The sequence below is a fragment of the Gallus gallus genome, chromosome 4, assembly GCF_016699485.2.
Source record: "Gallus gallus isolate bGalGal1 chromosome 4, bGalGal1.mat.broiler.GRCg7b, whole genome shotgun sequence".
NCBI lineage: Eukaryota > Metazoa > Chordata > Aves > Galliformes > Phasianidae > Gallus > Gallus gallus.
This window is the reverse complement of record NC_052535.1, coordinates 32162263-32187548: the sequence shown is the minus strand read 5'-3', so window position 1 is coordinate 32187548 and position 25286 is coordinate 32162263. Positions and strand designations below refer to the sequence as shown.

Sequence of the window (25286 nt, the reverse complement as noted above, 5' to 3'; positions counted from 1 at the left end):
ACAGTAAATAAATGCCTAACAGCTCCCAGCATATTGTTTTAAGCACATTATTATATAGAGGAAAAAAATAAGACCCATTCAGTAAAAGAGATTTCTAGTTGCTAGCAGACAATACAGTCAGAAAGAAATTGTGCTGGACATTTGGGGCTCTGTGCAGCAAAAGTAATAACAAACAAGTTTATGAAGCTCTACAACAGAGCAGTTAATTCTTCTTTCAACTGCAATGGTTTCCTAGGACAGTATGCTTCCTAACGGATATACGCATTGTACTCGGCCACGTTCACATAGTGAATCAAGCCTTCTGTGAGCTTTCAGACATAAATGAATTGCCTGGAGTTGATGGCCTCGCTCTCCATCATGAGAGGGAAAAAATGTTGAGGAAGTTCTTATTGCCCCACCTCTACATATTAATTGTTGCAGTCTCACACTATTGAATTCAATCATACTTTTGTGCCTATTCTACTACTAGAACATGGAGGCACTGAGAAGTTATGTGATTTACTAACATTCATACAAGAAGTAATTGATAGCAACAAACTATGAATGTGGTTCTTTTGTGGCTTAGTCAGACATTTTACTTCTGTTAACAGTTCTTCTTTCTTATTTTTCTTTCTAGCATAAGTTCAGTTTAGGAATCCCTTACAAATAGAGGATGTAAACCAAATCTTGTTATGATTTTCCATTAGTAGGCAACCGCTGGTCCTGTCTTTAATTACAGCTACAGTTTTTAGAAATATTTTAACATGGATGCACTGTAAAGGCATTAAACAAATCAGCCAAGCATCTCTGATTCCATATAAGCCTTCAGTGATGGCTCATATGTAATCATTGCATAATGTGAAATCTAACATACTACCACAGTCAAAACGTTAATTAAGTATCTGGGAGTCTTTCCTTTATAAGTAATTTAGGTTTTGACCTTGAATTTGAGTAGCTAGTACATGTGAAATGCAGACATTGCATTCCCTGTGTTTTAAACCCAGTCTCTCTGCACAGACAGGTAAAATTAGCAAACATTTATTTCTGATAAGCATCATTTAATCTACTGTATATTTTGGCACTGTCTACCATATACCCACAGGATCTAGGAACCACCTTAAACATCTCCACTTTCATTTTCAAATGCAAGCTGCCTGTCATTAACCTTGTCTCAATATCAAACATGTGAAGCACAGGAGACATAAATAAATGAAAAATAATTTTTAAATTGTCACATAATTTTTCCACTGGAGAAAAAGAAAGAAAAAGAGGAATGGGAGTCACAGTGACATTCCTGTTTTTTAATACATTTCATGAAATCATTTCACTTCAAATTCTCAAATCTTTTCTGCCTCACCGCATGAGAGTTGCTTGTATTTGAGTATCCAGCCTTAAGCTTCATGCTGCTGAAGTTAGGATAAGAGTTCAAATGGAATTCAAGGTCATTAGGAATTCCTATTAAATTATGAAATATACATTTAATTATAAATTGCATAACAAAACAACACAATATTATTTACAGTATACATTATTCTACTTCTTGGGAGACTTTTTAGTTGCATAATAAATATTCATGAAGTGCTTAAAAATAATACAGATAAAGAAGTGCCAAATATTATTGTACTATACCACACATCATTACATAATGGATTGCAGTTCTGTACTATAAGGCTTTCACACAAAGTCGTTTTCCAAATTGCATTCATCCCAATGTGCTTTACCTCATGGGCTCAGTGGCAGCATGGCACAATGATTAGGAAGGTTCAACTTCCAGGCTTTGTCCTTAATCATTTGCTTTATGGAGTAGCAAAAACATCTCTATGGAAAGAAAGCTCTCAAAGAGAAAAAGGAAGTGCATATGTGACCTGTTGATCAATCCAAGACGAGCATTAACTGCCGTTCAGGGAGAATGGAGGAGAAAACGTTTCAGCTGAAAAATCATCTTGTCAAACTGCATTAAGAAAGCTTCTGTATTTCACAATGTGTCAGTTGTTTTGCAGTAAATCTCTTCATTTTAGGAAGAAATCTATTTTTGATTTCCAAAACTGCAAAGGAAATGTGACTTGTCTTTTATCCTGCATTAGTATAAATCACGTTCTCATTGTAAGGAAAATCCTAAAGACCAAATTCTTTACTAATACCTGTTCAAGTGAAATGCTGCCTGTGCCTTGACTATTCAGTGTTGAGATAACAGTATGCAATGGCATGCCTCAGGGCATCCATTCCAATTACACAATAAACAGATAGGTTCCTTCCATGTAAAAATTTACGTGATTATTGCCTTTCCATTCATGGCTGCTCCGAGTTTTCCAAAAGTGAAAGATAAAGACAGCATAAGGAAAACTAAAACTCCAGAATTTTGGTAAAATTGTCTTTTGTTGAATCTTATTGTGGAATATGTTCATTTTTTCATAACTCTACTTAACAGAAACAGGAAACGTTTGTACTTGAAATCAGACTAACCTATAAAAGTAGAAGATATTTTAGTAAGAATTTTTGGGAGATGTCAGTTTGAAAACTCTACCGCTTTCATAATGGTACAGTGGAGAAGGTGCTAGAAGGTTTTGACTGGAGTGAAGAGGGTTTGGGTTGAGCAGTTTATTGTCTTTGGTAGATACTCCAGTTGTAAAACTCATGCAAGGTATTTGAAATTGTTTTCATTATTGAAGAAGTATGAAAAATGCTGTTTTAACGCCATAACAAATTGGAGAAGAAAGGATTTGTAAAGATGATCAAAGTGAACTGATATAGTTAATCAGCAAGCAGCAAGTTCATCTCAAAACAGGTCAGGTGTGCTCAAATACTCAAATGTATCAGAATGACATTAGAACAGTATCTAAAGACTGTGAAAGAAGTGCAAGTCTAGATTGATTGCTGCTTTGCATCATCATCTTCAGTATGTTGTTCAGCAACATACACAATCACAAAACCAGTCTTTAAATTAGTAGAAACATTTTCTTGCTAAATGAATATACTGTTGATTTTCTCATAGTCCACAAATTCCTGTAGATACTTTGCAAATTGTGCCATGATGCTACAGAGGCTGATGAGAAAAACACATCTTGCCTTGTATGGACAATGCACAATGGTTGCCAGTGCTGTTTACTTAAGGAAATCTGGTCATCTCAGCGAAAGCCTTCAAGTATTCCATAAAAATATGCAAAAAATATATATTTATTATTGACTACTGGAAAAATACTAGCTTCATATTTGATATGCTATTGCCTTGGTCACGTCTGAATCACACTGATTCTCTGAAATGTCCAGAAAGGAGCTGCTAGTCCATTTGTTATTTTCACACTTCCGTATATTTAAAAAATATGGAATTTCTAAAATTATGTATTGGTGTTTTCTTCATTTGGCTACACTTTAGCTTTAATGCACAGAATGCTTTTGAAGATAATTTAGAAAAAACTGACCATTTCAAATAAGTTTTCCAGAATACCAGGTAAAGACATCAGAACATGCTGTGCATATGAGCAGAAGGGATTTTTTTTTAAATTTTTGGCTGATGCTTATTCTTCTCCATATTTCCTTAAAAGGAACTGAAACAGGGCAGAAATAACCATTCTTGAATATTAACTGAAGCACATTTGAATTCTATTGTGATAATGACTAAATTAAGCTTTCACTATCTTCAGACTGGGAATCGAATTCCTGAAGAAACAGAGTTAAAATAGCTGGAAATTAGGACAAGCTTTTGTTTACTTTTTACATGTTCAGGTGACATAAGACTTTAGAATATTCAGAATTCGGAATAGAAAAAATGCAAATAGCTTAGCCACCAGCAAATGATTAATAATGTTAAAATATTTTAAAAATATTTTTATTAGACTGTTTTAGTAGGTTGTAGGTCAAAATTAGAACTTTCGGTAGGTCAGACTATCAAAGCATATTTTTAAAATCACATTTGATGTATTAGTGTTTTTACTGCACACAGCACAGTCGTGGCTTGCTGCCAGTCAGACACATTTTCCTTGCTTTATTTACACATTGAGGTCAATGAAATTCCAAAGCAGGATTACTCATTTGTACCTAACAAATTTAGATTTGCCAATGAAATGACCTACGTTATGAGCAGGATTGTCTTAAGCCAAAGATCTTGAATCTGTGCTACATGAGTTAGAGGGGTTACCCGTATGACTGGTGATAATAACATCTTTGGTGGACCTGTGCTCTTTAGTTTGTTTAAAAAGTACCAGTTATTATGGTAACATGATATTATAACAGCAGTATTGCTAACAGGATGTAATGTTGTTGGCATTTTAATGATCTCTTTTCCATTTTTGGAACCCTGACTCATGGTTATCAGTGGTCAAGCATCTTGCACTTCCTGACTGCTGCCAAGCTGCAAGCTTGGAGTGACTTTGGTATTTCTTGTTTGTTTGTCTTGTCCACATGGGCAACTTTTGATTCAAGATTAGTCAACAGACAATAGGAAATAGTAATTTTAGATCATACTTCTAATTCCCAGTCCCAGGGCTACATCTTAAGTATTCTAAGTTCACGAGAACATGCATTTATGCAGTTCATGCCTGCGTATCCTAAATGTTATATTTCTAAATGTTTTCATTATTCACTCACAGGATGTATATTGCTTCTCTTCCAGTGCTGAGATGAAGTAAAATGTCTGTTAGCCTAGAAGAGAGTAATTATTTAATATAATTTAGTGGCTGTGGTCTTTGTCATACTCAGAGGTTTGTTATTTACTCATCCCAATTGTACAATCATTTGTTCCCATAATCCTCAGCATTAAAGAATAAGGTTTCCATGGTAATCTTAGATTTTATAAATGCTTACCATTTCTCTAAATGGGTACTTGAAATAAATAAGTGATCAGCTATCTTGTAGCCAGAATATACTTTATTGGTATAAAAAGCAGAAATATACCTCTGTTATAAAAATAGATTAGTTTGTTCAGACATAATAAGTTCACAATCTGCAGAATCATGACCCTACTGATAGTGTTAACAAAAGCTTGCTCCTTAATTATCTGCATTGCATTCAGCTGCTGTTTCCCTCCTAAACTCAATTATAATTCTAATAGCAGCTGTGCTGCCATTGTTTGTTGCAATTCATTTTAAAGAAGTTTGATTGGATGTCATTGGTCTTTTTGACTAAATGTTCAAGGTTCAGAGTATCCACCGCCGCTAATAGCCCTCATCTCATCTCAAGATTATACTAATTATTTACATAATTATACATTACACATTATAGAGCTATTATGTATTATTTCTAAATGATAGTTCACGATCAAAGACGTTGAACAAAAGAGTATATATAGTTTTATTGTCCTTACACATATTTCAGTATTGGTGAAGATATACTTATCATTATGCTCTGTTTCTGTGTTAGCCAACAACTGAAGTATCCTTCCAGTACACTGGAAATTTATTAGAGCATTCAAGAGTCTGTATTACTTTTGACAATGACTTTTCATTTATTTTTTTCTGTACATTTATGTCTGCAATGGATGTGATAAGCAAATACTTTTATAGGAAGAAAAATGTCCTCTGATGTCCTTCAAGTTTTATATAGCCCTACTATATGACAAATCTTAGTTTGATGATTTAATGTAATAATTACAGCTGCTAGTAGAAATACACTTCATTATTGCCAGTTATATAATTGTAGAAAGCCAGCTAGCTCATGTCTGATATAATATAAGAATTTATATAATAGGTGAGGTGATCTTTTCAGGATTAGCACAAATAGACAATAGATTCAGTGTAAATGTTGTATGTTGGATTAGGTTCCATGTATGGAGGTAGTTCTATTGACTTTATATCACTACTACAAATATGACTTCATTTCAGAGTAACTCGTACATGCTGAAGAAAAGAAAGCAGGAAAAGAAAGAAAAGATAATTTTTGATTATCTTAAGAAAGCACTGTCTGTTTAGATAGAGAATTGAATTTTTTTAGTGTTTATGGGCAGTTTTATTCTTAAGACTATGGGAGCCTTAAAATTGATTTGATGATGTCTGACAAAACAAGGCCATGAGTTCCACCTTCTTGTAGCAACCATGATAGTAGCCAGCTGCACATTCTTGTTTTTTTTCCCCTCTCTTCTGTTTGTGCTCTCTAATATCTTAAATGTTATGTATCTATCAGAAAAAAAAAGAAAAAAAGAAAAAGAAAAAGAAAAAAACCAACAACAATGAAAACAACTCCTCAAAACATTAGAAGAACTCTGTTGGAGTTGCAAAGTCAAGTGATCTGGAACATGCATATCAGCTGCACTGCATTTGCAAATTGGCCTCTATGTGTATACAAAATGGATTTCCATTGCACAATCATGTACATACTTGCATGCAATTGCCGCCCCATTCAATATGCAAGAGATTCAATGTTGATAGTGAAGAAGACCGCCCTTAAGACTCCTCCATTTTTTTTGCACAAGCTAAAAGGTATGTGGTTACATAATTAAGGCATTTGAATTTTGCCCACAGCAGCTTCACAAGAGTTTCATTTTGCTGATGGTTCATTTATGTAAAAGTGTTTGCAGAGGTATTTGGTATTTTTGGATGCCTGACTTGGGATCTTGATGACTGATTTGCAAAAATGCTGAGGATTCAGAACTTAGATTTCTGCTGCAGCTTATAGCTTGTATTTAAAACAAATAGAATGCAAAACGCTCTGAAAATGAGGTATGACATGTCTAAGATTGGAAGCCTGCAATTTATGAATACTCTTATCTATATTATTGTTCTGATCAGATTTTAAAATGTATTTGCATGGCTAGTGATGTGGATAGTCTTGTAGAAGATATTTCAAAAGAACCTCGCTGCTGGAAATGCAGGTTTTTAGCACATTAGGGAAAACAATTAGGCTTCTTCATGCGTTTTTGGGTACCTACTTAGCTGTGAAAAGTCTGATCCTATGTGCCTTAGCTCTTAAGTAGTAAAAAGATCATAAATAAAACCTGTTCCTCCCTTGGTTTCTTGCAAAAGTAAATTTGTTAGTGTCTGGGAACATTTGATAACTCTTGTTATGAGTCCCATGTAAAAGCTCACAATGAAATCACTAATTCTATCTTCAGTTCAGAATGTGAGTACCATAGGGTAATCAAGTCCTGAAATAATGCACTGAAAAAGGAGAAAACAAAATATCTCAAAAGGTGAACACTGTGATCCGGATGTTGTGAAGCCAACAGGGCTTATGTGGATCATGAAATTAAGGACCATATCATATAGCACATGCGAAATTGCCTGTAATGCTTAACTACTTGACTATGCAACTTTAGTTATCACATCTGAATGCAGTTGTTACATACATAATATTCTATAAAATCTTGTTTGAGAGTCATTTGAAAAAATATATGTATCAGACTTATTAGTCTGCCACCTGTTATTAATATAGCAATTCTAAACTGAAGGCAATACAAGCTTTATTGCACCTCAGGCTGTCATATATCTATATTAAATGAGTATTGTAAGCATTTCTTCTATTTTGAGAATTAGCTACCAAATACTTACAATTGAAATCCTCTGGAAAACAAATATGAATCTGGATAATGAGACAAGTCTGCAGCGTTGATGAAAATAAATGTAGAGTTTATTCTAACACAGCTTCAAAAGCACAGTTCATTTAGAGTCATTTTGTATATCTGTTCCAACTATCTCATTGTATGGAATATGAAAATGTATTTTAGAGTTATGCATGGCATTTCACATTGAATGGAAGCTTAATCATTGTTTAAGATTTAAAGACTTAAAATGTAATTTTGTGAGGGAAAAAAAAATCCACATTTGGAGTGTGAAGTCTAACACCTCCCACATTCCCCTCCCCTCTCCCCCTCCTTTTTTAAAACATAAATTATTACAATTTGGAGCTGGACTACATGAATTCTGTGGATTTCCCTGGATTTCTGTTCCAATCCTATCAAGAAATTGTTGGGTTTGGGCCCTTCATCCTGTGACTGTACTTTTTTTTTTAAAAAAGGGCTGCTCCAAAATTAATGCCTCCAATTTTATTATGTTGTCCCATGATGTCAGAGGTGGATGTTGGTGGTATGGCAGTAGAGGCTGAACCGTCCCACCAATATACCATGCCATTTTGTTGCCGTGTGACAGATAGCAGTAGAGGGGCAGTCTAACAAAATGGTAGTTGATGTGTTGTGCTGTGTGAGGTACCAGATATGGATTACTTTCTTGCCTCTGAAATCAGTATTGCGTAGAAGAATTGCAGCTATTCATGAAAAACAGCAATACCCCATATTGAATTGCAATCGTAGTTCAAAAGATACAGATGAAGATTCAGAAATAAACCTAATTGTATTAGGAATGAAAAAAAGAGAGAAAGATTGTATTTTCTAATATCAAAGATATAACATTTTAAACAAAACTAAAATTTAAAATGAGAAAACTATGAAAGTAAAAGAAGCAAGTAACAATAGGTACATTTTTACAAATACTTCATTGCATTTTTCAAAAGGCATTCAGCCATAATGGCAAACAAACCAAGCATATGTTCTTTTCTTTATTGCATTTTTTGTCATTCTAATCAGCTCTAAACATTCTAGATTTTTTTTCTCTTATGTTAAAAAGAACAATAATAATAATAATAATTTTCTAATATTAAAAATAAGTCATAAGAGTGGATGACCTCTACACTTTTCAGCTATTTTCTTTGAGTATCCAAGAGCTAACAAATGATGCTTTCAAAATGAATCTTAACAACTTGGAAATTTCTGAATAGCAGTAAGGAAAAATATAAGTAAAACATGCTGATGTGACTTCTATAGGCAGATGATGCAGACCTGATTCCAACAGTGGACAGCATTTTTATTGCATAGAATTACAGAGTGAATGCTTTATTTCTTGCAAAGAGAATGCTCACTCACTGTTTGTAGTATGGAGTAAAAGATGTCCAGTTAGAATCAGTGTAAGGCTGTCTAATTGAATTTGCACTCATCAATAACTTACCTGTATCTGTGGTCCTTCTGGTTTGTGACCTTGCTCATGCCTCAGTTGCTTTTAAGAAGCACATAAATGTTGTTTACTCCAGCAGTTTGCAAAATTATGCTATATGCTTTTCCCCATCCTGTAGAAAACGATTTTTTTTTTTTCTGGAACCTAATGATGTATTCCCGAGAAGACTAACTCATTATTCATCAAAATACTTCAGGGCTACACTGAAAAGGGAAACATTTTCTGTGTGTCTTTCTTGATAATCCTGCCTGTTCCAAGACTTTCTGTGTTTGCTGGTTTCTAGTTTCCACATCCTTTGGGAAAAAAGAGGAATCTATTATTACCATGTGATTTTCAATGTGAAAAACTTTTAGTAACTGGCAGGGAAATGGCCTTCCTAAAACACTGCACATCAGAACCTCGCAGTTGTTTCTTAAACTTTTTTTTGTAACTGATAAATTTGTAGACTCAAGCTCCATGTCAGAATATTCTTATGAGAGTGTGATAGACCTATGTTCCATGTTATTATATGTTGTCTTCATTAGTATGCTTTGCATGTAATTTAAAGCTTAGTATTTGACAAATTCTGTCTAATGTTGAAAAATGAATGGTATGAAGAAACATTGCCAAAATAAAGTTTTTCTGCCCAAGTACTGGGAAATAATGCAAGGTTACAGGATTGTTCGTATTGAAGTCTGATAAAATTTGACCATTGTAACTGTTGGCACAAATAGAAGTGTCTATAGCAGGCCAGTTGTATGATGGGGTTGAATGGTAGCATAGAACTAAGCAAGAAGCCTGTGTTCAACAGTATTTATATCATAGGTGTACATCTTTTGCAGTTCCTAATTATACTATTTATTACCCGCCTTTCAGTATGCTTTTGCAACAATTTGGAATTTTACCAATTCACTAGCTAACTAGGCAACTTGAATTTTAATTCTCTGTTCAGTAATTCCTTATTAGGCTGATGGGATTTTTTATCCCTTAAAGATAGGTAGTATGGTTTGTCATTTCCCAGCTCTGGAACCTTGGCTGCTCTCTGTTAGTTCTGAAGAATAACAACCAGTAGCTCCAACACTTTTTCTGCAAGGTCCATTATCTCACTACGATGAATTCCCTCTGATTTCTGTGAATTTTCTTTCATTGCAGTGACAGTATTGCTTATTAAAAAGTCAGTTACTCTATACTGGTAAATCTATTCTATCAGATGTTTTAAACAGAAGGCCGAGAATGTGTGTATTGTTGTCTGGATGGAAAGTGTGAGCCAGATTTATGATGGACAGCTGAACTGCTGTAGTGGTTCTAGGGGACAGAAATGTAAAACGTCACTATACCAACAGGTGAATTGACTGGTTCGTCTGACACAGATGAATTATCTTTATAAATAAAAAACAATTAGTCTTATTTAAAACCAGAATAATAACAGAAAATCCAGTTTTTAAGATGCTGTTAATTAAAAGGAAAGGTCTACTTTGTTTATAAACGTGAGCCTTCCCTAGTATATCTGCTTGATTAGTCCTGCAGCTTATGTTCAAGTCAAGTTATAATGAACTTTACTATCCTTTCTCCTTGTCATGAGTTCTGGATGTTTAATTATGATATCAGAGATCAATGATCCTTGCATTTATTTTTCTACATTGTATCACTTGATGACATGACATCTGAAATGCTTTTTTAGCAGTTTTGCCCTTCAACTGTAAACTGTGATTCTATACTTCTTCATTAATGATCTTGGAGTGCATACATAACTCCTTAAGAGAAAATATTAAATGTAAAACAGTTCCATTAATTTAAGAGCGGGGACATTCTATTTAGATTCCCTTTTCCTTGCTCAAGGAGTACAGCATTTTTCATTTTGATAAATGATTTGCCTTGTTATAACTTTTTAAACTAATGGATATGGAAAAAAGGTGTTAAATAAAAATGGTATGACAAAAAAATGTGACATTCACTTTATTTTATATGGAAACGAATGTAACACAAAGTGATTTTATTGAACTGTAACAGAAAAACATGGAAAGTTCAGTGCTGAGTTGGCCTTGGAACTTATTGTAATACAGATCCCTTCATGTACAGATGGAGTTTCAGATATGGCCCAAATGGTTAATAACTGGGACTGTTAACAATATCATACTATGAGACATTTGGCTCACTGCACTTTTCTAAAGGATATGAAAGGTATTCTAACTGTGAGCATCAGCATCTGCATCCTGGAAACAAGCTGCATTTGGTGTTAGCCAGAAGGAAAACTAACTCCTCCTTCATACTCAAACAAGCTTCTAGAGAGACTATTATAATTGCTACTACAAAAAAATGTACTATTCAGAAATCTGCATTGTTTTAGCTGTTCCTGCAGCTAGGTACGAGGCTACAGTTTCCATGAAAGTGAGCCCTCCATACATGAGCTCCTGTATCTCATGAGGACTCACCCCTCCTGAATGCAATATTAAGTACATGCAGGATTGGACACGCTTCTAGGATTGGACCTTTTCAAGTTGGATTTGTTCTACTTTTTCAAGTATATTACAATCAGCTGTTGTTGAGGATCAGTGTCAAAACAGAGATAAGAATCTCTGAAATCTTAGCTCGTTGTTTTTTTACTAGGGTACTGTTAGTAAGTATTGCTTTTTGCCATGTAATTTTCTTGTCTAACTTAAGGTGTGCTACAGTTTGTGATCAATAAACATCTTCCATTAAGCTTTGTATGCCTGTGAGAATTTTTGTTGTGCTTATCACTGGGCTCTACTCACGAAAGATTGAGCCATATTATTTAGTGAGTGTCATAGAATATATCTGCATATTGAACTAGCTGAGGTGTTAGAACAGTTGTATCTTTTCAAACTGACATCTTTCTCCTGGTTTTTAATCATATCCAGTAGCTGCACAGCCAGTAAATCTGCATACATCTCACCTTTTGTCTTGCAGAAGTCCATAATTTCATGCTGATATGTTCAAAGTAATTAAAAGAAATGTATCTATAGAAGTTATTATTGTGGGTGTCAATTGCACATAAGTATCTGAGAAAATATGTTGATCATTATCCTTATTCTCTTCTGCAGCTTCTGCTACTGCTGTAAGAAACATCAAAAAGCATCAAGCCGTTGAAATGGCTTTCACATTGTTTCCTCCTCTTGGTGCAAAAGTGAAGAATGTAATTACAGTGCCGCTACCATGGCTGCACCCTCTCATGGATGGAAGAGGTGGGTCCAAGAAATCAGGTAAAAATTTCAGCCTCTCAGAAGGTTGTGAACACAGTGAAAGGCATGACAATGTTGTACCTTCTGCATCACCAAGTAAAATCCCTGATTTTCAGGAGTTCCCAACACAAAATCTGCTAATTCAGCAACCGAGCATCACATTTCATTTGCAGCATTTTTTTTCTTTGTATCAATGTTATAAAAAGCATATTCATTTGTCATCTTTTTGAAGGTTTAAATTCAGGGCAAAGCTGATTTTCTGCTACTTTTGCCTTCGAAGGCAAAGAAGGCAAGCAAACATTCACAGGTAAATGTATCTAGATGTGCAGAAAGAATCCACAACACCTGTGTAGAAGATGGGAGGTAAAAATATTAGAGAGAACCTCTCTAGGCTATGCTAGTGTTAAGGCTACAGTGCACTGTAAAGTCCAAGCAGATATACTTAGAGTGCCTCAGAGCATGATGCCTCTGAGAAAGAAAGGGCCAATGTCTGCAATGAGGAATTGTGTGAACAAGAGGCAAAAGTAAAAAAAAAAAAAAAAAGAAAAAAAAAAAAAGCCCAACAAAAACCTCACAATTGAAAACCCCCACGGAACTAAGAGTTACGTAACAGGCTGTTTATTTTTGGTTCCTTAATCTTAGAATAGGGAGAGTTTGCTTCATAACAAGCTTAGAGTCAAAGAAATTATCAGATTAAAATTCCATCTAGTAAATATCCATGTTTCACACTTCTTATAGCCTTTCCCCTTAGTTTTATAAGTAATAGAAGCCAAGCTGTTTGTTAGAAACCGAAGGCCATGATCTTGTTGGTTCTTCCTGTGCATTCATGGGAATTCCCTGTGGTATATTTAGGCTCTGAACCCATTCCTAGGGTTTTGGCCCAAAGACAGCACTCTGTATGTTGCACAGATAAATGGAATTTAAGAGTTCTGACAGGAAAAGTGTCCAGCTCTGCAAGCACAGTTTATTTTCAAAATGTGTATGAAATCAGAAGGTGGATGGAAAGAAGAAATAAGTGCAGGAGGAGATGAATGTGAGTCACCCCTTGCCCAGACAAAGTTCTGTCTTCTTGCACTGGAAAAGGAGCATTGGACTGGAATTAAAACAGCTGTGCTCATCCTTGATATTTTAGCAAGACGGTCTCTTTCTCCTGTCATTTATCACAAGGTTCTCCATGACAACTGCTGTGAAAAAATTATTATTCAAAACAAAACAAGCAAACAAAATTATAATTAAAAAAAAATTTAGTCTCTCAAACCTCAAGTGGTGGGATTAGTTCTTAAACTAACTCTGATTTTCTATGACTGTATTTTCTTAAGTAATATTTCATGACTAATAACTGTAAGGCTTTGAGAATGAAATATACAAGGATTTTTTTTTTACCCTTTACAAGGATTTTTAAGGCAAACTTACAAAAGCTTTTCCCATTTCTGTTGTTTCATTAACACTTGAACTAGCATTGAAAAATGCTAAATTGTACTTTCTTTGAGCCCTATCCCTGTCTACTATAATTGGTCATAAATTCATAGATTTAAATACAGCAAAGCTGGTTTACACTTGGAGACAGATGCCATTTGTGTGGGATTATTAAAATCTGTCATGACCTGAAGTATTTAAATGTTCTCATGTTAGTCAATACTTTAGATAATGGCTTCTCTTTTGAAGTGCTCATTCAGTACCTTGGTAGCATATTGTTTTTTTCAGATTTTGATTATAATGCAGACAAGAATAGTAGAAGAGACAAAAATAGATCTTTGTATGAGATTATGATCTATATGGTAAGATCTACCTCTGGAGGGCTTTTCTGCTCCATGACCAGTGTATTGCATCTTCTTGAATTACAGCAGTTATTAAAGTGGTTGACAAGAGAGATGCAGTAGTTGCCTTGAGAAGAGATTAGTCTACTGAAGGAAGACTTTCTGCAGCTCAGAGACTCCTCTACCAATAAGTGTTTTAGTTCTGGATAGCACTGCAAATTTATTGTGTTTTACCGTTAATGCTCATAAACACTGAGATTCATACATGCCTTTTTGCTTACTGGGTCTGTTTCTGTATCCTCTGAGATACGTCAAGCTCTTGGCAGGTTACTGAGAAGCAGTGAACACCCACTTCACTCACTTCCTAACTCATCTGTACGCACGGCTTTTGCTCTCTGGAAAAAATCTAATCTGAGAGAAATAATCCCTGAACTGTGATTGTATTAAATTCAAATATGGAAGTTCCCATAGGCATATATTTACGCTATGTATGTAAATTACAGATTCTAGTGCAGTGTACTGTGAATTTCTAATCTAAGTATAAAAATTCTACATATGCTTAAATAAGCAGAAATTAAGCTTTTAAACCCTTTTTGAAATGCAATAGTTTTGTTCATATCATTCATATACAAAGCATGTTTTCATAACACTTCTGCACTTATATCAACTACTATTGCTCCTACATTTCCAGTAAGTAGTATGCTAACATCTCTTTTAAGGATGAGTAATCTTTACTGTATTTTTTAACTGGAAAATGGAAGATAATACTCATTTCCCCTTGGAAAAATAACTATATAAAAATGCATCTTCCCACTCAATTTATTTGGCAGCTTTTGTATTCAGATTGCTTCACTGATTAAAAAGTCATGGCATCAAGGTTTAATTCAAATTCAATTTTGTCACTGCAGTAAGTTTTTCAAGCATTTCAGCTTTCCATATATCCCAATTTCAATATATGAGAATAGGATAATATTTCAAACTCACTTTTCTGAATTGCTTTGAGGTGGAAAGAAGTTCCTTATTTAAATAATGGTATGGATGATTGAGCATTACTTTCATTTTGCTTTGTGAACAATTTGAATTAAATACTACGCAATGTAATGCTGTTAATGGTGACATAAAGTCAGCTTTTCTCTTTGAGACCTTTAGTACAATATTTCTTTTAAAGGAAGGACAATTTGTTTGTTTGTTTGTTTTACTTTATCCATTACAAGAGTCTTATTCCTCTATGAAACAAAGACATCGTGATGGTTTTTGTTGTTGTTGCATTGTTTTTGTTTGTTTGCTTAGTTGTTTATTTTTAGTAAAGTAAAACTTTTTTCAATGTTTTATTGCAGTAAGGAAACAGTACCAAAAATAATTAACATTACTGTGCTTTCTTGAATATAACTTTAAAATATCAATATTGATAGCATACCAGTGGGCTTAGTCTGGTTAATATGAGTGGCTCAGTGAGATTGTAAAAGGTTTTTGAAGAAAGTCTTTTCCTTGAAAAACTAATTTAGGAACGTAGTGTTTACCTCCACAGCCTCAAGGAGTCAATCGGACCCTTCAGGGGTAGTTCAGATCAGTCCCTTCCATACAACATTCTGATGTATGCCCAGAGCAGCTTGTTTACTTGTTGCTAGTCTTATTACGAAAGTAAGGAGTCTCTGCTAGGGATGCTTTCCTGGCAATATTCAGATCTGTCAACTCCTTTTACTGTTAGACAAAAATGTGATAAGAAGGCCCTGAAAGTACCATATCCTACCAATTTGGAGCACTGTAGTAGTGTGTTCAGTCTTATCCTGTACTTCAGAAGAAGCTTTGCAAACGTGGACTCAACAGTTCCGCGGGACAGAAAGAAACAGGAAGGCAAAATGGAAGGTTGGAGCACTCATGCTTCAGAAGATAGATAGATTATTCTACTACCTGAGCAAGGGAGGATATGGCAGGTGTTTAAATGTCTGTATGTAGTGCATATTGGCTCTTTCTTTTAGCTTTGATGTGATGTTCCCAGTTTAATTTACATGGTATAGCTTCGAAAATAAAGAGAGATGATACTGAAAAGCTATCATGGCAAGCTTTTCATATGGTGTCAGTTTGGGGTAAAGGAACAGAAAGTTCTATTAATATCTTTCTAGCATTAATCTCTGCAAGATGTCATGAAGAACAGAATTAGAGCAATATGTGGTCTTTGCCATCTTTGACTGTTGTGACTCAAAGACACTTTTGATCACTTTAAAAGAAAATTCAACATCTAAAAAGCACATGAACTAGTATAATTTCCACAACAATCCAGTTCCTCATTTACATCCCAACAGGGTCAATTTTCAATACATTTCACATAAGAATGAATACACTGTTCTCACGATTGTTTGTGAGTGTAGTTCCCCATATCCCATGCTGTAAACATACCCCACAGTGTTAGATCCATGCTGTGACCAACAATATATGCCCAGTGGGCTAGGCTAGCAACATCCACTATATGTTTATATTTTTTTTCTTTGCATTTCTGCAAAGCTTCTTCTTCCACTGCCTTAGTCTGGCAGTACGTGTTGCTATAGTTTGGGGGATTGTAAAGCTGTTTGTAAAAGCCATATGGGAATTCAGCCCTCAGCCTCACAAATGAAAGATCAAGCACTATACTGCAAGGACTTTATTTTGCAAATACTTACAGGGTGTGCAAAAGGACAGGAAAGCTACTCATGAGCATACTCTGTAGAAGCTTTACATAATATGGTGGCTTCTTGTGTCTTATTTAAGGTGATAATTGTAGCTTTTTTTGCTGTGTGGCATTTCATATTATAGCAAATCTTCTTTAGCTCTGTTAGTTATCAAAAGAATCTGAAGTAAAATTCAGCGTAAAAATTCTTAAAAAAATCCTGAAAATAACAGCTTGACTCCTCAGAAAAGAAGAATTTTATTTTGTGACATGAAAAAAAAAATAGGTTATTTGAAATGTCTTCAGAAGAAGGTAAAAGAGAGATATCAGATCCTTTCCAGCCCATGTTATATATGATTCTGTATTTTTAATGTGGCATTTGGGTTGTTGATCATTTAATAATGAAATACATCTAGTAACTTTAAAAAAGCCAACTCTGGTGTAATTTTGTTTTTAGGAGGTTCTAGGGGTGGTCTCCGTTTTCAAGAATTTCATCTATCACATTTCAGAGTCAGAGTTTAAAATCTGTTTGACCTATATGCATGTTTGTGTCAATGAAATCTCAAGGTTCTATTTCTGTTTCCTGATTTGATTAAGTAGACCCCCTGAAACACAAACAGCAGCACATGACAACTACATATTGACTTTCAAGTAGGTTTTGCATTATGGTCATCTGAAAGTCTGCTTAAAAGATACAGAGAGAAGCTCGAGATAGAATTACAGAAAAATGCCACAGAGTACTCAAATTATTCTGGTGATGTATTCACAAAGTCAAGCTTGAACCATTTTGAAGTATGCAAGGATTATCCAGAATCCATGAAATGCAGATACAGGATAATTTCTAAACTGTTTTGCGTCTACTGAATTAAACTGATATTTCACAAATGCAAGGCATAATTCACTGTGGATTGCAAGGACTAATTTTAGTACAGCACTTCTCTTTCAGGTTTTGAAAACAAGCACAATATAATGTGTCTGTTAAAAACAAGTTTTACAAGTCATTTCATTATGAGAAATTGAATTGAATACGTAAACATATAAGCATATATCACTGTAGATAAATAACGATTATATTTATTTAATATTTTTACAATTTAACAATTTATATTTATTAAAATATGATTGTTATATATATTTACATATATATAAATAGAAATATGTTATATTTATATAAATATAAGTAGATTTATATATATATAAATATACATTTATTTATATTTATTTATTAAAATATAATTGTTAGATATCTACAATGATATCTACAGATTGTTAGACATCTACAATGAATAATAGGCAAAGAGCAGAAATGGATTTGGGAAATGTATTTTTTTTTTTTTTTTTCTGAAGTAGTCATCATCCTTTCTTTCTGCATCTTCTGAGTGAAAGATGTCAGTATTTTTCAGTGATACTTGTTAGTTTCAAATTTCCTCCACTGTATTTGAAATACAAATTTCAAACCTTTTGAAATAGAAGAGAAAAAAATTAATCAACCTGTCACTTTCATTGTGAACCAACACAAATTTTGAAAATATCAAAGACAGCAGCCAAAAATATTTGGTCTTATCTTAAATACTATTTATAACTGGATTGTCATTAGCTGCTTATCATCACACAAGATATAATCCTTTCTAAGGAATTAAAATGAGACAGTATCATAAAGAAATATTTCTTTGCAGTTACAGTATTAGATGGAGTTTGTCTTACTCATGTGTCCTAATAGGCTAAGAACATGAGTCTTAATTGCAATACAGAATCAAGTTAGCCTTTGTTACAGAGTTTATAAACCGTAAGGTTTCTTAAATGGCTGCTTGGATCTTATAAAGAGATCATAAATAATTCCAGTGTGAACGTAACTGGAGTTCTGCTCTTAAACTAGGAATTTAAATTTCTGGGAAAAATTGCTGATGATTTTCTGGCAGAGCAATAAATCTTTGTCCAACTCTGCAAATGCTCTGGAGATATTTTGTGTCCCAACAGTTAGATGCAGAAGTTTGTGCTATAAAAAATAAGTGAAGGTAAATTTTGCTTGAAAATAAACCAGGATAGGTAGTTTTCAGTTTCAGAAATATAGCATTAAGTTCATTTCCTGAACAGGATGGATTTGCCCAGTGCATTAGAACTACTTGAAAAATATGTATATTTTATCATATATCTTACCAACACTTTAAGAGTCCACTTGAATGCGGATTTCATAGTTCCAGTAAAATAATAGAATGCATACAGTTCTTCATGAAGAATGAGTAGAATAGAAAGATCAAATTATACTTTAGTCTCTGTGCTAAAAGAATACATGCAAAAGGAAATTTTAAGTCAAAATTTTGGTGTTTAATGGCATTGGTATACAATCAATGATTCAGCTGATTTGCTAACATTTTTCCCTGTCCAAGGTAGATAGCAGAAGAAAATCCTCAGCAAATGCTAAAAGGCACTTAGATTTGACTTCAGTCGTTGCAATAAAACCTTGACTTCAGAGGACCATAATTGCCTCAAAGAGATAAGTGTACTGTATTACATGGATAGCAAATATACACAGACTTACAATTTTAGTAACTTAAAAGCTTTGGAATTCCACAGCAAGAAAAACTGCATTTCACATTCTTTTGGGAATTACATAAGAAAAACCCCCCAAATCAAATCCATTAGAAAACAAAACTGTAATGTTACAGATGAAGACTACGATATTCAGAATGGTGAATCTGAATAACAGATAGGTGGTTGTTTTTGTTGTTTTAATTGCAATTACCGTCTCCCCTTCCCATATATGTATAAGCTTGTTATTTCCCTGCAATTTTAACAATGCGAATCTTGTATGATGTATCTGAGGGGCTTTTTGTTTTCAAAAACAGTCTTTTAATTAATAAAACACAAATATAGCTTTATGTGTAAAGTCAAAAAAATTCAGTAGTCAAATCTGTGATTCATGCTTGCAGTCTTTAGAATGTGAAATTCATTGGCAGGATTTCTAAAATCCTATAAGTCAGTTATATTTCATGAAACTAGAAATTCTTTGAATCTGACTTTCTTGGCTCTTGAAACATATTTACTGTTTATTATTACACATTTATATTCTTTTTGCCTGCTCTAACTGTTTAGTGTACCACTTTTCATAAATGTTTGTTGTTTTTGTGTAATGTTTGATAATTAAATTGTTTAAAAATATACAAAATATTTAGTGAACAACTTGTGTTTTAAATAAGTGAATACTGCGCACTCTAATCCTGCTGAAATATCTGCTTGTGTTTGCTTTTAGATACTACAGGCAAAACATTACCTTTGTCTGTTTTACTTGATGCCAATGAAGATTTTGAACATAAAGGGGATTAGTTTGCTGAATATATTCTACATCCCAGTTTCTAGTGTTTGTAGCTGTTACCAGACTTTCAATCACAAAGAAATGCTGAAGCTGTTGCTTAGCAAGCTCCTTACTTTATCAACAGGAAGGACATTTCAGAGGATATTATTCAAAGTATGAAAATTGAACCAGTGATCTTAGTGATCCGATTGGTTGAGTTCCTGATGATATCTCAGTAATACCTGGTGCATGTGACAAATTGTCCATAGAGGCATAGGAAGCAGTACACCTGCAGTTATTTTCATTGCTACGTCACATAAAGCCAGGCCCTGGGATTAATAGGCATACAGATTAATAAGACACTGTCCGTAGTATAAGAATGTGATAAGCATTAGCGAGTTTCTAGTCAGAATATTAAGAAAATAGGATTTCATTTATTTGAGGAATTTTTTTCCCCTAGAGTCATTGCTGCTGAACTTATTCCTGTATTGCATAAAAAATGTTAACTGTCTTGACTAACATGCTATAGTTAGTAATGTAGTGGCAGTGTTTTAACATTTCTAGTCTGATTTCTTTTGGTTATCCTGAAAATGGTGTCTGTATGTCCTATTGACAGCTCCGAGGACTGTAGTGAACAGGTGAGGCACTATCTTTCCAGGAAATACTAGCTTGATATCTGGAAGTAGATATGGTTTTTCCCAACTCAGTTTGGGTCCATCTTCTAACTTAACAGGACCTGTAAGTAGCTGACAGATGGTGACATAGCTAGAAAGCTCAAAGTATATTCTGACTATACTGCCAGCTGGTAAACAGGAAGCTTTCACTTCTGCAATGCTGGTCTTAGATGGTCACCTTGTAGAGCAAGAAAAAACATTAAAAGTTTCTGATTAGAAAATTAAATCAGCCATCTTCATAGATGTTTGTACACAGCTATGTGTACTGAAACATTATGTTACGAAACAGCTGATGTATTTGCTATCTGGTATTTAGAATGCTTTTCAGGGAAGAGATTATTTAAATCTCAATGCCATATGCATCTTAAATGGAGAATACATAAATCTGTATCTAATTTGACCTTTGATGTTAGGTCCAGAGCAGGGATCGAGCCTTAATTGATGTGTAATTGTTTCCTTCCGGAGATTGATTTTCACTCACTTTTCACTCAAGCATGGCTCCATGAATGCAGTTTTTCAAGGGCTAAGAACTTTTTCTCCAGCTCCTGATACTCTTTCAGTTACTTTTACAGTGATATGAGTTATTTCAAACTTTCATTACTTGGTTCCTTGGAGAGAAGAGGAGGGGAAGGAAAAGAAGAGGGAAAGAGTGTTCAGTTATTAATTTTTTCGCTTGCTCTCAGTCCCTTCAGTCTTCTGTGATCTGAGAGTGAACCATCTGTTCCTCTCACCTTCCAATTTTTCCAAGCAGTTGGTCCAGCTTTTATAAAGCAATAATTTTATTCTCAATATAATGATGTTTCCTCTGAAACTTGCATGGCTGAGGAAGCTCAGCTAACACCCAAATTTCATTGTTGCTCCAGACAGTTCTTTGTGTATGTTACTGCAAACTCTGTACCATACAGCAAGTATTTTTTTTATCATGATGACTCCAGGTTATGTTCAACTCCTGGTTTGGATCACATCACTTAGAAAGTAGAAAATTGCTTTTATATTTACCATTGGAGTGCATGGAAGAAAAAGAGATTTAAATCCAAGGCAGCTGTTTTAGCACCATTAGTATGTAGGAGCAACAGTAGAGAGATCAGATTTGTGAAAGTAAAAAGATCTTTGCATTCCAATCACATGAAAGGCAGATGGGCTGTTTGGGTTAGCAGAACTAAATCCTGTGGGAAGCTGAGCTATATTGTAGATGTGCTGATGTCTTTTGGGGGAAGTAATCAGGCATCTGCAACCACAGAGGATCCCTTGTCTTTGAGGCCAGTGCAATTCTGGCATGAAAAGGGGAGAATAGCATATTTGTGTCTATGGGGAGGGTGCACAGACCTGCTACAGTAAAAAGTTTGTTTCCTATGTCTGCCTACAAGAGCTTCCTCAAAAGGAAGATGGTCTGTAAGAGATTTTACTTGGGTCCTGCACTTCCTCCTGAAATTCTATGGCTTTCACTCCACAAAAATGAGGAGACCAGTTTAACATTAACTTCCTTGATCAAACATAGCAATCTCAACTTGAAGATTTAGCCCTTTGTACATTTATTCTTAAGTTAAAAAAAAAAAAAATCCTCTTAGCTCATGACAGCTTTGTTATACCTACCTATTCTGTGGGAGATCTTGTGTCCAGGAGATTTAGTACATGCAAAAAGCCACAAGCAGTCGGCAGCCAATGTTTAAATCTTAGTCCTGCAAATATTCAATGAGGTTACTTTGTCACTAGGAACACAAAGTGAATTTGACTAGGTAAAGTATTTGCCAAGCTCCACTTTTTTAAAAAGCAGTCATTTTGAGCTTTATAAAGTGATATTCTGATGTATCTCATTGAATGGATTATTATGCTAGTCAGTAATGTGTGTTGCCAGCAGTGTAGATTATGCGTGTAGGTAACAGACAGATTGACTGACTGACCATCCAGCCAATCAACTTTACTTGCCTCACATTCAAGGAAGAAAAATTGCTGGCAAGTTAAAAACTCTTGGATAACAAAGTTTAAAATAAAAAGGATGGTACAACTTCTAACAATAGCATTGTGAATGGAGACATTGTCATTCTGAATGGAGATCTGCTTGACTCAAATTGAATAACAGTGCTGTTTTTCTTCATTAAGACCATTAAAATCTGTAAGACTATGGGACCTGGATAGACAGAAAGGTTTTAAAAAGCAATGAGGAGAGACTAATGCTCATTGCTGCATACTTACTTGAAGAGCCCAATTAAGTAAAAGTTTGTGCTAATTTGAGCTCTCCAAAAAATCTGAGTAGAACAGCTTCGTCTTTGCTATTGCATTCGTTCAGAAAACAAAACCACTTTTTTTTTTTCCTCAGTATCATCACATAAATATTAATTCTGTCTAGAGACCAAAATGATTTTTACTATTGTAGCTGGAGATAAATGTTATTTGTACATAACATCAGAAGATAAAAATTCACCAAGATGCATTCTGTGTGCCTCACTGTGCTGTTTCAGTGGAGTGTCTCTGGGAGTATTGCAGTTTTCTATTGTTTTTTGGAAGTACTAATATTAGCATGAAATGTGGTAAGAATTATTTAAGAACCTAATTGCACGCTCTCTATCTGGCATTTGAATTTTGCATCTTCAGAATTAATCTTTTCAGAGTGCTTTATTTAGTTTCTGTTAATACCCTGTAATTTAATAATTGCAGTGGGAGGCTGAGAAGAATATGGACCAAGGAAAGATTTGCATATTTCTTTGATAGATTTGGTTGCAATTGGCTCCGACCTTTTTTTTTTTTTTTTTTTTTTTTTCCAGACTGTTCTTAAATAGCAGTTTTGCTAAGGCTGGAGTGAACACCACAGTGCATGGGGGGGTGTTGGACAGGGACACTGTTCATTCTTTATTCCACTCATTTGTCATATGACTAAAGGAAGTCTGAATCAGTCAACCAAAGCTCTGCAAAGCAGTATTAACTATGTAATTCTTGATTAAATCTTGCTTTCAATGTAGAAATCAGCCTGAGAAAAAGAAAATTTAAACTAAGTCTAACCATGAAAGCAGAAGAAGATTGCTTTTTCTGTTGGCCTATGACTACAGTGAAAGCACATCTGAAAAAAATTGTGGCTGTGACTTCATGTTTGAGTTTTTGCCTATTAAAACATATTACTGCAGGCCTCTGTTTTTTGCACTTATAACCCAAGTAAAAAATGGCATACTAGAAAGAAATCTTCTGGAAAGATTGGCTAATGGCTATGTAAACAGCAAATGCTTGCCACAGATGGGCATTAGGAGGTTTTACTGCAAAGATTCAGTGACTACTGTGAACAGGGTAGAGCTCTGAAATATGGCAACAAGACAGCTCTTTTGGATGAGGCTTCGAAGTAGTTTGGCAAAGTCTTTGGGGCTAGAAGCTTTGGGACTGTTGACTCAAAGCTTAAGCAGAGAGAGGGCTGTGACAGCTAAGAGACATAGCTGTGCTGCTTCAGTCTTCTGCAGGCATTTGGTGTGATGTGAATGAGGGGATCCCCAGATTTGCCTGTAAGCAAGGGAATGTCTAGAAGGCAACATTATGGGGATGTACACTTGGTGGAAGAGGATTAGGTCAGAGAATGCTTAAGCATACTGGACATAAATCAGTCTGTGGTCCTGATGGAACCCATTTTGACAGAAAACTGAAGTGTTGGTTTTCCAAGATTCGCACATTGATAAAATAATAAGTCATTACGGGACAAAAGATGTTTCTGTTGCCTGCAATATAATGGCTTTTGTCTGATGAAAATTTTTTTGCTCCTAGATATAAATATATATATATATATATCTAATTGAAAAATAATTGAAAAATAGGTGTTGGCAAAATAGAAAAAAATGCAGAGGGATTTATTTGAGTGGTATGCATTATCTCTAAAACTCTTAATTTAGTGTCTTTATTTCAGCATTTCTGTTTCATCACGTGATTCCTCATCCACTTTCTCTGAAAGAAAACATTGATTTTTAAGAACTTCATAAGCTTTGTTGAAGGACTGGAGTTTGACTAAAGATTGAATAAGGATTATTTGCAGGATAGAGATATTAACATTAAGAACTTACCAGATATGTGGGTATGTTTATATGTTTCAGGTGTGTTTTATAAGGACGTGATCTAATATTCTGTTGTGTAATTTTGTCATTTTCTCAAACTTCAAGAAATGTCTGCTTCAACTGCTGTAGTAGAAAGAAATTGTTCTGCAGCAAAAATACTTGGACAGATTGCAGAAGTCTGTTAAATATTAATTCAATTAAGGCTGAATATTCAACTAAGATTAATAGCAATGATATATAAAAATACTTTCATGAATTTATTTAAAAAGAGATGTAATTAAATCTATCAAAACTTACAACGAATATTTTAGATAATAAGCAAAGCTTATAGTTATTTAATTGTGTATTTGAGGATAATGTAGGTACAAACATGAAAAGATTATATATATGCTTATATATGTGTATATGTGTGTATGCATATGCAGCTGTGTGCATGCATGGATATATGTTAAAAATATATATACATATATAGGTGTGTATATATATATATATATATGTTAAGATGACTGGGGAATTGGAAAATAAAGCAGAAAATAAACTGTTCTTGGGCAGCCAGCCTACAGTTTGTGCTTGTCCGTGTTACTGGACTTCTGAATTCCTACATCCATGTGAACAAACTTGTTCACACCTCCATTCCCTGTTATGAGGGTTTTCATGGCACACAGTTATGACTGGGCATGTGCTGATACAGATTGATGCTTTATCTGAACAAGCTGGGAAACTTGGTCCTGGAGCATGGTGTAACATGATAAATTTGTAAGGAGGTTCAGGAGCAGTGGCTGTATTCTTACCAAATATGATAG

The 25286-nt window shown here is 34.5% G+C and overlaps 1 protein-coding gene across 14 annotated transcripts in view; it reads left to right on the top strand.

Moving 5' to 3' along the window:
* IQCM (IQ motif containing M) overlaps positions 1–25286 on the top strand; it is a 184443-nt gene that overhangs the window by 150630 nt on the left and 8527 nt on the right. For 13 of the 14 annotated variants that reach the window (XM_040699165.2, XM_040699157.2, XM_046941243.1 and 10 more), the window contains one exon: positions 11954–12112. In XM_040699165.2, coding sequence (XP_040555099.1) covers positions 11954–12112 — 159 coding nt within the window. The remainder of the gene's footprint in view (positions 1–11953; positions 12113–25286) is intronic. The other variant, XM_046941242.1, reaches the window with a different exon arrangement.